The sequence below is a fragment of the Nerophis lumbriciformis genome, linkage group LG08 (genome assembly GCF_033978685.3).
Source record: "Nerophis lumbriciformis linkage group LG08, RoL_Nlum_v2.1, whole genome shotgun sequence".
In the NCBI taxonomy this organism is placed as follows: domain Eukaryota; kingdom Metazoa; phylum Chordata; class Actinopteri; order Syngnathiformes; family Syngnathidae; genus Nerophis; species Nerophis lumbriciformis.
The window spans coordinates 12,514,001-12,529,435 of NC_084555.2; the positions used below are offsets into that span (position 1 = coordinate 12,514,001).

A 15,435-nucleotide genomic window follows, 5' to 3' on the forward strand; every position below is an offset into this window, starting at 1 on the left:
ATATTAATTGATGAAAATTGGGCTGTCTGCACTCTCAAAGTGCATGTTGTTGCCAAATGTATTTCATATGCTGTAAACCTAGTTCATAGTTGTTAGTTTCCTTTAATGCCAAACAAACACATACCAATCGTTGGTTAGAAGGCGATCGCCGATTTTGTCCTCGCTTTCTCCCGTGTCGCTGGCTGTCGTGTCGTTTTCGTCGGTTTCGCTTGCATACGGTTCAAACCGATATGGCTCAATAGCTTCAGTTTCTTCTTCAATTTCGTTTTCGCTACCTGCCTCCACACTACAACCATCCGTTTCAATACATTCGTAATCTGTTGAATCGCTTAAGCCGCTGAAATCCAAGTCTGAATCCGAGCTAATGTCGCTATAGCTTGCTGTTCTTTCCGCCATGTTTGTTTGTGTTGGCATCACTATGTGACGTCACAGGAAAATGGACGGGTATTTATAACGATGGTTAAAATCAGGCACTTTGAAGCTTTTTTTAGGGATATTGCGTGATGGGTAAAATTTTGAAAAAAACTTCGAAAAATATAATAAGCCACTGGGAACTGATTTTTAATGGTTTTAACAATTCTGAAATTGTGATAATGTTCCCCTTTAAGTCTCTGTGAGAAGGAGAGACAAGAAAGAGTGAGAAGAGTCTGTAGTGTAATGCCCGCAGCTAAAAGCAACTGCGTGAGAACGTATACTCGAATATCACGATATAGTCATTTTCTATATCGCACAGAGACAAACCCGCGATATATCGAGTATATCGATATATCGCCCAGCCCTAGTCTGAAGTCTCTTTAGCGTTGACTTGTTGAAGAGAGTGAAAAGAGAATTGCAATAGCCAATGCGAGACGGAATGAACGTGTGAATGGTCATTTCGAGATCCAATTTTGACAACAAATTTCTCACTTTAGAAATATCTCTGAGATGATGAAAACAGTTTTTGGTCCATACATTTTCTACCGCTTGTCCCTTTAGGGGTCACGGCAGGGTGCTAGAGCTTATCTCAGTTGCATTCGGGCGGAAGGCGGGGTACACCCTGGACAAGTCGCCACCTCATCCACAGGCTCACCGAGCTAAATTCACACGAGACTCACGGAAGTCGCAGATGACTTGCTAAGTCTCACAATGTCTGCAGTGTCGTCTAGAACAGTGGTTCTCAACCTTTTTTCAGTGATGTACCCCCTGTGAACATTTTTTTAATTCACGTACCCCCTAATCAGAGCAAAGCATTTTTGGTTGAAAAAAATAGATAAAGAAGTAAAATACAGCACTATGTCGTCAGTTTCTGATTTATTAAATTGTACAACAGTGCAAAATATTGCTCATTTGTAGTGGTCTTTCTTGAACTATTTGGAAAAAAAGATATACAAATAACTAAAAACTTGTTGAAAAATAAACAAGTGATTCAATTATAAATAAAGATTTCTACACATAGAAGTAATCATCAACTTAAAGTGCCCTCTTTAGGGATTGTAATAGAGATCCACCTGGATTCATGAACTTAATTCTAAACATTTCTTCACAAAAACATAAATCTTTAACATCAATATTTAATGTAACATGTCCACAAAAAATCTAGCCGTCAACACTGAATATTGCATGGTTGCATTTCTTTTCACAGTTCTTTTTGACAGACATTTTAGTGAGGGTCAAACCATCATGGCATGGGGGAAAGTCTGGGTTTATGGTAATTAATGGAATAGCCTACTTGATTTGATGTTCAGTTTATGAACTTACATTCATATTTTGTTGAAGTATTATTCAATAAATATATTTATAAAGGATTTTTGAATTGTTGCTATTTTAAGAATATTTAAAAAAAATCTCACGTACCCCTTGGCATATCTTCAAGTACCCCCAGTAGAGATGCGCGGTTTGCGGACACAACCGCGGAGTCCGCGGATTATCCGCGGATCAGGCGGTTGAAATAAAAAAAAATTAGATTTTATCCGCGGGTCGGGTCGGGCGGTTGAAATAAAAAAAAAATTAGATTTTAAATAGATTCAGGCGGGTGGCAGTTAAACCAATTCGGAAATATATATACATAGTTAAATGTTGTTACCCACATACGAAAAACAAGCAGGCACCTGCAGCATATGCCACAACAGAAGAAGAAGAAAAAAAGAGATGGACACTTTTACGGAGCGGAGAAGGGACGCCTCGCCGGGGTCCGGGACCGAGGCCCCTTCCCCCGAGAGGGCCCCACCGGGAGCCGTAGCTGAGGTGATCCGCGAGAAGGGCCCGACGCACGTCCAGGGTCACCACCGCGCCCACCGCACCGACACCCCGCCTCGTCCGCCTTCGCCGCGGCCGGCGTCACGCGCAGCAGGTAAGCAGCTTACCTGCCCGCCACCCCCGTGGCCGGGGGCTCGTAACAGGGGTCACTCCGCGCTCCGCCCGCGCAGCTTACCTGCCCGCCACCCCTGTTGCCGGGGGCACGTAACTGGGGTCACTCCGCGCGCAGTGCGCTCACGAAAGGGGTGGGGCTCACCCTGGTTGATATACACAGCAGGACGGTGGCCATGGAAGTCGGAACCCGCTAAGGAGTGTGTAACAACTCACCTGCCGAATCAACTAGCCCGGAAAATGGATGGCGCTGGAGCGTCGGGCCCATACCCGGCCGTCGCCGGCAGCGAGAGCCGCGAGGGCTAGGCCGCGACGAGTAGGATGGCCGCCGCGGTGCGCGCTGAAGCCTCAGGCGCGAGCCCGGGTGGAGCCGCCGCGGGTGCGAGGGACATCGCACCTCCACGCGCTTGGAGGTGCGCTCAGCGCGGCTCCCATATGATTGCGCACTGGTGTGCGTCTGGGCCGTGACAGCGTGGCACGCATTGAATGTCTGTGCTGCATTAGATCAGTCTCCTTTCTTTAACAGGCAAAAGCTTTATAACCTCACTAATGCCTTGCATCGTCTATATTAGATATATAACAACGGGCGGGTGGCGGGCGGGTGCGGTTTTGATTAAATGTTAGAACGGGTAGATGGCGGATGGTTGACGACTTTCTGATGCGGTTGCGGATGAAATAATTGCCTATCCACGCATCTCTAACCCCCAGGGGTACGCGTACCCCCATTTGAGAACCACTGGTCTAGAAGGACTTTTTTTTTTCCAGAAAAGTGTGGTCAAATTTGGTGTTATACAACTTCAGCGGTGTTGGACATTCTGATTTCCCCACACAATTTTCCCCGTATCGGAAATCATCCCCCTTGTCGCTTATAACAGCTCCTCTCCGACGAATGTGAAACTCCAAAAACAAGCCAGGTTATAGGGCTCACAGGGAGACTTGTAAAGTCTGGCAAACAGGGGAATCATCCATTCTGCATATGAGTGGGTTCAATATGATGAGGGCCCCCCCCAGGGATGCTGCAAACAGCAGAAAGTGCCGCGAGGTAAAGCAGAGAGCAGACAGATAGTCAGCTGTGTTCTCATGACAGTCCGAGAGGGGATTGGAGCGTCATTTCTGCCAAGAGGATTAAGAACCAGCTGCTGGATGGATGCAGACGAGTAGCACCCATCGGCCAGCAACCATCCTTTGCTCCTATTAACCCCCACCCACTGCCTCCCTCTCTTTTTCTTTCTTTGCTTTGCCTCTGTGCTGTCTTTATGTACGTCTGTGCTTGTCGGAGGGATTTGTCTCTGTCTGTCACAACATGCTCTATTCCATTAATCCATTTTAGTGGGGGCTTGGAATTCATCTTTTCTCTCTCTCTCTCTCTCTCTCGTGCCGCTGGTGGTCTGACGAAAGCCGGCTAAGCTATGGATGTAAAGAAAGGCACGCCTCAGGAAAAGTGAAAGAGAGAAGAGTCGCCTCGATTCAAATGCTCGCCCTGTTGACCTCTGTGTGATTGAAGCGTTGGTGATGTAATACCAGCCCATACCGCTCATTGAGACCGTAGAAAATGAGACGTTATTGTAAAACTGTGCGTACGGATTATTAATTTGTGGGCCATAGAGCTATTTGCTTTGAGAATATGCTACTCTGAGTGAGACTATACTCTGCAGTTTATGTATTTCACTGTCTGGCAATTAAAATGTATTTAAAAAAACACAATTTAGACAAATGTCTTGGGATACTCCTCTAAAGCAAATGTTCAAAAACCCCCTCGGTCAGAGTCGATGCCTCCAACTTTGTAGGGACAATTAAAGGCCTACTGAAATGCGATTTTCTTATTTAAACGGGAATAGCAGGTCCATTCTATGTGTCATACTTGATCATTTCGCGATATTGCCATATTTTTGCTGAAAGGATTTAGTAGAGAACATCGATGATAAAGTTCGCAACTTTTGGTCGCTGATAAAAAAGCGGAAGTAGCAGACGAGTAGCGTGACTTCACAGGTTGTGGAGCTCCTCACATCTGCACATTGTTTACAATCATGGCCACCAGCAGCGAGAGCGATTCGGACCGAGAAAGCGACGATTTCCCCATTAATTTGAGCGAGGATGAAAGATTCGTGGATGAGGAAAGTGAGAGTGAAGGACTAGAGGGCAGTGGGAGCGATTCAGATAGGGAAGATGCTGTGAGAGGCGGGTGGGACCTGATATTCAGCTGGGAATGACTAAAACAGTAAATAAACACAAGACATATATATACTCTATTAGCCACAACACAACCAGGCTTATATTTAATATGCCACAAATTAATCCCGCATAACAAACATCTCCCCCCTCCTGTCCATATAACCCGCCAATACAACTCAAACACCTGCACAACACACTCAATCCCACAGCCCAAAGTACCGTTCACCTCCCCAAAGTTCATACAGCACATATATTTCCCCAAAGTCCCCAAAGTTACGTACGTGACATGAACATAGCGGCACGCACGTACGGGCAAGCGATCAAATGTTTGGAAGCCGCAGCTGCATGCGTACTCACGGTACCGCGTCTGCGCGTCCAACTCAAAGTCCTCCTGGTAAGAATCTCTGTTGTCCCAGTTCTCCACAGGCCAATGGTAAAGCTTGACTGTCATCTTCCGGGAATGTAAACAATGAAACACTGGCTGTGTTTGTGTTGCTGCAGTCGACCGCAATACACCGCTTCCCACCCACAGCTTTCTTCTTTGCTGTCTCCATTGTTCATTGAACAAATTGCAAAAGATTCACCAACACAGATGTCCAGAATACTGTGGAATTTTGCGATAAAAACAGACGACTTAATAGCTGGCCACCATGCTGTCCCAAAATGTCCTCCACAATCCGTGACGTCACGTGCTGATGTCATCATACAGAGACGTTTTCAGCAGGATATTTCGCGCAAAATTTAAAATTGCACTTTAGTAAGCTAACCCGGCCGTATTGGCATGTGTTGCAATGTTAAGATTTTATCATTGATTTATAAACTATCAGACTGCGTGGTCGGTAGTAGTGGGTTTCAGTAGGCCTTTAAAGGAAAGACCATGTTCCATCCATCCATCCATTTTCTACCGCTTATTCCCTTCGGGGTCGCGGGGGGCGCTGGATCTCAGCTACAATCGGGCGGAAGGCGGTGTACACCCATGACAAGTCGCCACCTCATCACAGGGCCAACACAGATAGACAGACAACATTCACACTCACATTCACACACAAGGCACCATTTAGTGTTGCCAATCAACCTATCCCCAGGTGCATGTCTTTGGAGGTGGGAGGAAGCCGGAGTACCTGGAGGGAACCCACACAGTCACGGGGAGAACATGCAAACTCCACACAGAAAGATCCCGAGCCCGGGATTGAACTCAGGACTACTCAGGACCTTCGTATTGTGAGGCAAACGCACTAACCCCTGTTCCACCGTGCTGCCCATGACCATGTTATTGTTCCAAATATATGACTTTCGACCTTATACACATGGTTGAATGGACCAAAACATCCCAGCAACACCTTTACCAGAAAAAAACAACTTCATAGTCTTCTGTTTCTTTACTTCCTGTAGGCCTGCAGTAAGAAATCAAAGGCAAGATATTCAATCTAGTCCCATCTTCATGGGTTTCCGAACGCGTTCCGTCCGTTCCTACATAAGTCTTAAATTACACCAGTCAATCACACTGTAGACACAAAATCAAATAATGTAATAAAACAAATACAAGAATGAAATCAAAGAAGAGAGAACATTTCCTTACACTGTGCACTAATTATATGACCTTCCTATCAGTGAAGCTACTACACATTCTTCAGAGCTAGTTTTCGAGTGAGTCTAGTATTTCCATGCCAAACCGTTTAAGTCTAACTACTTTTTAAAGTAATTTATGGAAATGTGTCATGAACACGAAACAATGACATACAAAATACCCCAACAAGACACAATCGTAACCGCAAAATGCCGTAACCGCAAAACGTTGTGACATGAAACAGCGTAACACAAAATACCGTAACACGACATGTCATAAAAACGAAACGTAACAACGAAACATTGTAATAAAAAAATGTCATAACAACAAAATGTCATAACAATTAAACATCGTAACAAAGAAATGGTGTGACCGCGAAACAAACTACTTTGTTGTTTGTTTATTGAATTTTTGTCATGTACAGTCCAAAAATACAATTAAACAAATGTCAAATGTTATCCCCCCCGCTCCCAAACAAGTAACCCACAAAAATTATATCCGTCCATTTTCTAAATAAAAATAAAGTCTATAAAAGAAATAAAAATAATAAACTAGACAAAAGCACAAACAACATGCATTAGTTAAATAAGCAAATGGCAGATGGGGCGGTATAGCTCGGTTGGTAGAGCGGCCGTGCCAGCAACTTGAGGGTTCTAGGTTCGATCCCCGCTTCCGCCATCCTAGTCACTTCCGTTGTGTCCTTGGGCAAGACACTTTACCCACCTGCTCCCAGTGCCACCCAGACTGGTTTAAATGTAACTCAGATATTGGGTTTCATTATGTAAAGCGCTTTGAATCACTAGAGAAAAGCGCTATATAAATATAATTCACTTCACTTCACTTCACAAATATTGACATAAAACCAGAGACAACTGCACTCCTGAGTGTTCCCAACACGGTGCAGCAATACACAAAAGCAGACAAAAGGTTAATCAATTATCGACTTTTCAATTACTTTTCAATTACTTTTCAATCGGGGTTGAATTTGAGATCAGTCTCTTTTACATGTTTTAGGATACCACCCCATACTTTCTGAACAACCGTTCGATAACAACCTAATTTTCTCCAATTTAAGGAAATAAAGAATAAGTCTAATCCAGCGGGTGTGGCAGGGAGGCGCTGCAGCCTTCCAATTTAGTACGAGTGTTCTTTACTATCGACAACAGAGGGAGGGAAAGTATGGTTAGCAGTGATGGGTGCAAGACTAGAAATAATCTGTAAACCAAAAAAGCGCTTGAACTGAACCCAAATTTGAATAATTTTTAAAGTAATTTATGGCAATGCGTTGTAAACTTGAAACAATGTAACAACAAATGTTGTAACAATACATCGTAACCATGAAGCTTTGTGACACGAAACAACGTAGCACAAAATGCCGTAACACGACATGTTATAACATCGAAACATCGTAACCACGAAACGTTGTGACCATGAAACAAAGTCATAACTACTATTTAAACTCATTTATAGAAATGCGATGAAAACACAAAACAATAAAACACAAAATACTGTGACAGGACACATCGTAACCGTCAAACTTTTTGACACGAAACAACGTAACACAAAATGCCGTAACACGACATATCGTAACAACTAAACGTCGTACCAAAGAAATGTTGTGACGAAAGGTGGAGGAACTAATAGATTTTTAGATGCATTTTAATTCAGACATGGACAATTATAGAATCAATTAGTAAACGTCAATAATCCATCCATCCATTTTCTACCGCTTACAGGGTCGCGGGGGGTGCTGGAGCCTATCCCAGCTGCACACAGGCGGAAGGCGGGGTACACCCTGGATAAGATACACTCTCATTTATTCAATAGGGACAATTTAGTGTTGCCAATCAGCCTATCCCCAGGTGCATGTCTTTAGAGGTGGGAGGAAGCCGGAGTACCGGCAGGAAACGTACGCAGTCACGGGGAGAACATGCAAACTCAATGCAGAAAGATCCCGAGCCCGGGATCGAACCCAGGACCTCTGTGCTGACCCACGTCAATAATTGATAGTTGATTTATTTATTGTACATAAAGTCAGTTCTAATATTTGGTTGAGCCACCTCACCGAGAAATCCGACAAACTCCTTAACTATCCGTCACTTATGGTCCAGTTTTGCACACATTTTCATTAGTTTAATAAATGTGGGAATTCATTTGACTGTTTCTTATTCCAAATGAATTGTTTTTTTAAAGTGATGAACGCTTATTTAGTGAAACAAAACAACATTTGAAACTGCATCAATATACATAAATTAAAGATGCATCAATAATCAATTTTTGATTAAATCATAGCTCTTGAATCGTAATCATAATCCAATCATGAGGTGCCCAAAGATTCCTTCTTCTAGTTGTGACACAAAACAGAAAATGGCGTAACAACTAAACGTCGTAACGACGAAACGTTGTGACACGACACATTGCAACCATTAAACATCGGAACCATGAAATGTAGTAACACAACATATCAAAGCCGTACACGTTGGAACAACACAATTACCCTCGAAACGTCGTGACCTGAAACAATGCAACATGACATGTGACACAGTATCGTAACGCAGCATCGTAACACAGTATCATAACACAAATCGTTGCAACATGATACGTAATAACTAGGGGTGTAACGGTACGCAAACATTTCGGTTCGGTACGTACCGCGGTTTAGAGGTCACAGTTCGGTTCATTTTCGGTACAGTAAGAAAACAACAAAATATACATTTTTTTGGTTACCGGTATTTATTTACCAAATTTGCAAAATCTTCCAACAAAAATATTTTTCTTAGTGGAATATTTGATGTGAAGTAATCGGAACCTTGGATAGGTCAGTAATTCAAAATAACATTGATTTTGATTCAATATTATGTTTTGAGCAATGACAGTTTGAAAGGTGAGGGGAGGACGTGTGGTCAGAACCTAGCCCGATCGGTTTCACCGGACATGCCCTCTTTTGCTGGCATGTTAGCAGCTAACGTGCTCGGTCATAGACTGACCGTACGTCCTCTTTTCACCGGGCGTGTCCTCTTTTGCGGAGCTGTTGGGGCGGAGTTTCTTGAATGCCTCAAATGTCCGGCATTTTGAGTATTGTTTACACCAGTGTTTTTCAACCACTGTGCCGCGGCACACATTGTGCCGTGAGATTCAGTCTGGTGTGCCGTGGGAGATGATCTAATTTCCCCTATTTGGGTTAAAAATATTTTTTGCAAACCAGGAATTATAGTCTGCAAATTATGTGTTGTTGTTGAGTGTCTGTGCTGTCTGGAGATCGGCAGACTTACCATGTTATACTCTTTCATATCAGTAGGTGGCAGCAGGTAGCTAATTGCATCGTAGATGTCGGAAACAGCGGGAGGCAGTGTGCAGGTAAAAAAAGTGTCTAATGCTTAAACCAAAAATAAACAAAAGGTGAGTGCCCCTAAGAAAAGGCATTGAAGCTTAGGGAAGTCTATGCAGAACGAAACTAAAACTGAACTGGCTACAAAGTAAACAAAAACAGAATGCTGGACGACAGCAAAGACTTACTGTGGAGCAAAGACGGCGTCCACAAAGTACATCCGAACATGACACGACAATCAACAATGTCCCCACAAAGAAGGATAAAAACAACTGAAATATTCTTGATTGCTAAAACAAAGTAGGTGTGGGGAATAGCGGTCAAGGAAGACATGAAACTACTACAGGAAAATACCAAAAAAAAAGAGAAAAAGCCACCAAAATAGGAGCGCAAGACAAGAAGTAAAACGCTACACAATATCGGCTGCTGAGTTTCAGTTTTTAATTATTTCTGCTGGTGGTGTGCCTCCGCATTTTTTCAATGGAAAAAATGTGCCTTGGCTCAAAAAAGGTTGAAAAACACTGGTTTACACAACGTGCAGAACGCTACTTAATATGTCCGTGTGGAAACTCGTTCGGTACACCCCCGTACCGAAACGGTTCGATAAAATACCCGTACCGTTACACCCCTAGTAATAACACAATACGTCGTAACACAATGCCAAAAACAGATACGTCAGAAACCGAGGATCTACTGTATTTATATGGCTCACATTGCACTAAACAGCCAGATGCTTTCCTGTGTCATCACACCATGATTGTCCAAAAAATCTGAAGGAAAAAGCATTGAATTCTCATGAGACATCACGCGCCCTAATGGTTTGAACTCAAGTTTTGCTTGACTTTTGAACAAAATCTTTCAAAGTTGATTGAACTCTTAATCGTTCGGCTTATTTGACGTTATTTGGAGGTTCCAATTTACATTTGGTTCGATCCACGCTTCTGCCATCCAAGTCACTGCCATTGTGTCCTTGGGCAAGACACTTCACCCTTGCTCTCAGTGCCACACTGGCGCAAATTGGCAGCCACACTTCTGTCAGTCTACCCCAGGGCAGCTGAGGCTGAAATGTAATTAACTACCTGTGTGAATGTGGAGTGAATGAATGATGGGTTCTCACTTCTCTGTGAAGCACTTTGAGTGTCTAGAAAAGCGCTATGTAAATCTAATTCATTATTATTATTAATTGTTTATGTTAACCATTAGGTCCCGAAGAGAAACAAGAATGGAAGGAGGTTCCGGTCTCAAAACAGGAAGGTGAGTTAAAGACATTTAAAGGGGAACATTATCACAATTTCAGAATTGTTAAAACCATTAAAAATCAGTTACCAGTGGCTTATTATATTTTTCAAAGTTTTTTTAAAAATTTTACCCATCACGCAATATCCCTAAAAAAAGCTTCAAAGTGCCTGATTTTAACCACCCGTCCATTTTCTTGTGACGTCACATAGTGAAGCCAACACAAACAAACATGGCGCAAGCTATAGCGACATTAGCTCGGATTCAGACTCGGATTTCAGCGGCTTAAGCGATTCAACAGATAACGAATGTATTGAAACGGATGGTTGTAGTGTGGAGGCAGGTAGCGAAAACGAAATTGAAGAAGAAACTGAAGCTATTGAGCCATATCGGTTTGAACCGTAAGCAAGCGAAACCGATGAAAACGACACGACAGCCAGCGACACGGGAGAAAGCGAAGACGAATTCGATGATCGCCTACTAATCAACGATTGGTATGTGTTTGTTTGGCATTAAAGGAAACTAACAACTATGAACTAGGTTTACAGCATATGAAATACATTTGGCAACAACATGCACTTTGAGAGTGCAGACAGCCCAATTTTCATCAATTAATATATTCTGTAGACATACCCTCATGTCAGCAGGCCAGGGAAGCTAGGGTCGATATTCTTCTCTTGATCATCTTCGGGACGGTGTGAGCCAAGACATCCAGGGGGGTTTAGCTCCCTCGTCTGCGGGAACAAACTGCCGCCATTGCTTGCCGTGCTACCGAGGTCCTTTGTCCCTGAATTGCTCACACACACCGGCAGATTCAATGGGGGTCTGGCGGCAGATTTCTTTGACTTTATCGTTGGAAATGCATCTGCTTTGAGTGTCGCAGGATATCCACACATTCTTGCCATCTCTGTCGTAGCATAGCTTTCGTCGGTAAAGTGTGCGGAACAAACGTCCAATTTCTTGCCACTTTCGCATCTTTGGGCCACTGGTGCAACTTGAATCCGTCCCTGTTCGTGTTGTTACACCCTCCGACAACACACCGACGAGGCATGATGTCTCCAAGTTACGGAAAACAGACGAAAAAACGGAAAATAACAGAGCTGATTTGACTCTGTGTTTGAGAAAATGGCGGATTGCTTCCCGATGTTGTGACGTCATCGCTCAAAAAGCGAATATTAGAAAGGCGTTTAATTCGCCAAAATTCACCCATTTAGAGTTCGGAAATCGGTTAAAAAAAATATATGGTCTTTTTTCTGCAACATCAAGGTATATATAGACGCTTACATAGGTCTGGTGATAATGTTCCCCTTTAAGTTTGATTCAACCATTACTGAGGCCTTTTCTGAACTGTAAACTCATGATATGGTTATAACCCACAGCCCAATTTACAAGAGAAGCCCTGACATGACCAAATCCCTGATGACCAAATCGGAGCAGCTCCTCAGAATAGACGACCACGACTTCACCATGAGGCCTGCCTTCGGAGGTCAGCCGAGACACAAATGACAGTTTGTTTTTGTTTTTTAAAGGATTAACTACACTTTTTTTTAAAATCTTGCATATAATTCACAATCCTTATGAAAGACAAGAACAAAAAATTCTTTTTTTTACTGCTTTCAATTCCAACTCGTGAATAAACGTAATTAAAAGTCTGCGTCCAACGGAGTTTGGGAGCCATGACGTCATTGTGTCTATTCCATACTTGCCAACCCTCCTGGATTTTCCGGGAGACTCACGTCCGCTTTCCCACAATATAAACAGCGTGCCTGCCCAATCACGTTACAACTGTAGAATGATCGAGGGCGAGTTCTTGGTTTCTTATGTGGGTTTATTATTAGACAGTTTCATTAACGTCCTCCCAGCGCGGCAACAACACACAACAACAGCAGTCACGTTTTCGTCTACCGTAAAGCAGTTTGTCTGCCGTAAACAACAATGTTGTGACACTCTTAAACAGGACAATACTGCCATCTACTGTAAATGCATATGTGACAATAACATCTAGGGCTTTTAGAGAGTGCAGTGCACGACTGCGCACACAACAAGGAGACGAAGCAGAATGCATTATCAGAGAGGGTGTTCAGCATGGTTAGAATAATAGTGACAGAGAATAGAACGAGGATGGACAATTCAACCCTTAACTCAACAATGAGTAGATGAGTGTTATGTGTGTGTATATGTGTAAATAAATGAACACTGAAATTCAAGTATTTATTTTATATATATATATATATATATATATGTATATAAAATAAATAAATATATATATATATATATATATATATATATATATATATATATATATATATATATATATATATAAATATATATATATATATATATATATATATACCGTATTTTTCGGACTATAAGTTGCAGTTTTTTTTCATGCGATTTATGCATGTTTTTTTCCTTTTTTATTATGCATTTTCGGCAGGTGCGACTTATACTCCGGTGCGACTTATACTCCGAAAAATACGGTAGCTAGAATCCACTGAAAGTCAAGTATTTCTTATATATATACTTGCCTTGGTGAATTCTAGCTGTAAATATACTCCTCCCCTCTTAACCACGCCCCCAACCACGCCCCCGACCCAACCACGCCCCCCCCACCTCCCGAAATCGGAGGTCTCAAGGTTGGCAAGTATGGTCTATTCCGACCATAAACGCAATAAATAACCATCCGCAAACCACCAACAATACTCCATTTACATTCTGTGACCTGAAAGTAACCAAGTATTATCAATAATGTTTTTATAAGTGCTTGCGTTAAGGACCTACTTTTAGTGGCGTATTGAAAATGAGAGGTAACTTCCCTATTCTGCTGTATTGATATCATCAGCTGGTAAGCTGCTTTCTCTCCTCAGCGCTCGTGAAAGTTTATTCTAGATTATAAATCATGTCTTTCATTTTGATATTTGCAGTCCAAAATATTGGGCTCTTTTCCTAAATGAATCTTAATTATGCAAGCGAGTAATAACCTCTGATCAATCACGGTTAATGCAAATTCAAAAGTGTGTTTAATCTGATTAAAAAATGTAATAATTTGACAGCACTTTAAACACAAGGACACTTGCTTGCAGCCTTGGAAGATATGCGCTGCTATCTTGATGTCTTTAATGCCTTTATCAAGGCAAATCGTGCTGCGGTCGGCAAGGCTGAGCACTTCACATTTCGTCAAGGCATGTGATCATTTGTGGCATAAAATCCACCGGAGCTTTCCAAACGTGTGTGTTTACTTGAGCTGTCTTTGATGTTGTTGACTCATCAAACGGAGAAAAAAAAAAAAAGCCATCGCAATTCGCTGTGTGGCATTTGAGCCGCATGTCTCGTGAAAGTGTGGAAGAGCGCACGGGATTTCATCCCTGCCGCTGCATCAACTTTGATCCATTATTGCGACCTAATTGTGTTCATGCACTTATCAGAGGATGATGCTGCTGAGTCAAACAAGCAGAAATAGGTCACAAGTATTGTGCAACGTAGGGCCAGACTGACTGGGTCTCATTGTGAAGTACGTTACATTTACCACTAGTATGACATTTTGCAGGTCCTCCGATTCCTGTCGGAGTTGACGTTCAGGTGGAAAGTTTGGACACCATCTCTGAGGTGGACATGGTGAGTGAAAACTACAAGCACATGATTAAATGTCTTGTATTAGAGCTAATGTTTGTTAATTGTACTAGGATTTCACCATGACGCTTTATCTACGTCATTACTGGAAGGATGAGCGCCTGTCCTTCCCCAGCACTAACAACCAGAGCATGACCTTCGACAGTCGCCTGGTGAAGAAGATTTGGGTCCCCGACATGTTTTTTGTGCACTCCAAGCGCTCTTTCATACATGACACCACGACGGACAACGTCATGCTGAGGGTTTATCCTGATGGCAACGTCCTGTACAGCCTCAGGTAAACACTATTCTATCAAATTACCAGTGTTGGGACTAACGCGTTACTTTCGGCGGTAAATAGTAATCTAACGCGTTATTTTATATTCAGTAACTCAGTTACCGTTACTACATGATGCGTTACTGCGTTATTTTACGTTATTTTTTATGTAGTGTCGGCTAGAAACTGAGAAGATCTGAGTGTTTTATTGGAGAGTTGCAGAAGAGGCGACGGAGATGAGGCGACAAGGAAGAGGCACGCTCTGTGTGTGGGAGGGGGCGTGTCTGTGTTTACTAACAAGACATAGCGAAGCACGAAGCCGAGTTTCTTAACATGCAGATATTCTCACTACTTTTCTTTTGTCGACCACAAAGAAAATAACATTTTAGTTAAATGTAAGTTGTGTCTTGGATCAAAGATCCTATCCTAGCAATTCAAATATGCTGAAACAGCTACAAAAGCAACATGCTTCGACGAAGCTAGTAAAGAGAGACACACTTCACCTCCTAAGCAACAGCGGCTGGATTTTAACGAGGCACTGCTAGCCAGGACAACATTGATAGAGCCATTGCAGCACTGAAGGTACACACACTTTGTCAATTCTCTTATATACTCTTTCATTCTAGACTTCTAGAGTGTTTGATTATCACATCACTCAAAATGTATAGACTATAAAGTTCACAAACATAAAGAGGGATGCTAGTGGGCCAGGCCAATCTTTCCTTATCTCTAAACTAAAACTGGGGACATGCGTAGAGTGTTCTGGGCTTCAGACATGATTTTATTTCAGAATTCCTTGAGAGAAAAACACCTGGTTAGGCTTTTTGTATGTAGTGTGTGCCTTCCTTGGTTTACAGCTATGTTGTTATTATGCTGTTTGTTACTTATGTATGTTATGTT

The 15,435-nt window shown here is 42.4% G+C and overlaps 1 protein-coding gene across 1 annotated transcript in view; it reads left to right on the forward strand.

Annotated features, from left to right (window-relative positions):
- Positions 1 to 15,435, forward strand: part of LOC133611483 (gamma-aminobutyric acid receptor subunit rho-1-like) — a 57,311-nt gene that overhangs the window by 15,528 nt on the left and 26,348 nt on the right. Inside the window, exons 2-5 of the mRNA XM_061968304.2 lie at positions 10,617 to 10,667; positions 12,029 to 12,135; positions 14,197 to 14,264; positions 14,333 to 14,556. Of these exons, the coding sequence (XP_061824288.1) occupies positions 10,617 to 10,667; positions 12,029 to 12,135; positions 14,197 to 14,264; positions 14,333 to 14,556 (450 nt within the window). The remainder of the gene's footprint in view (positions 1 to 10,616; positions 10,668 to 12,028; positions 12,136 to 14,196; positions 14,265 to 14,332; positions 14,557 to 15,435) is intronic.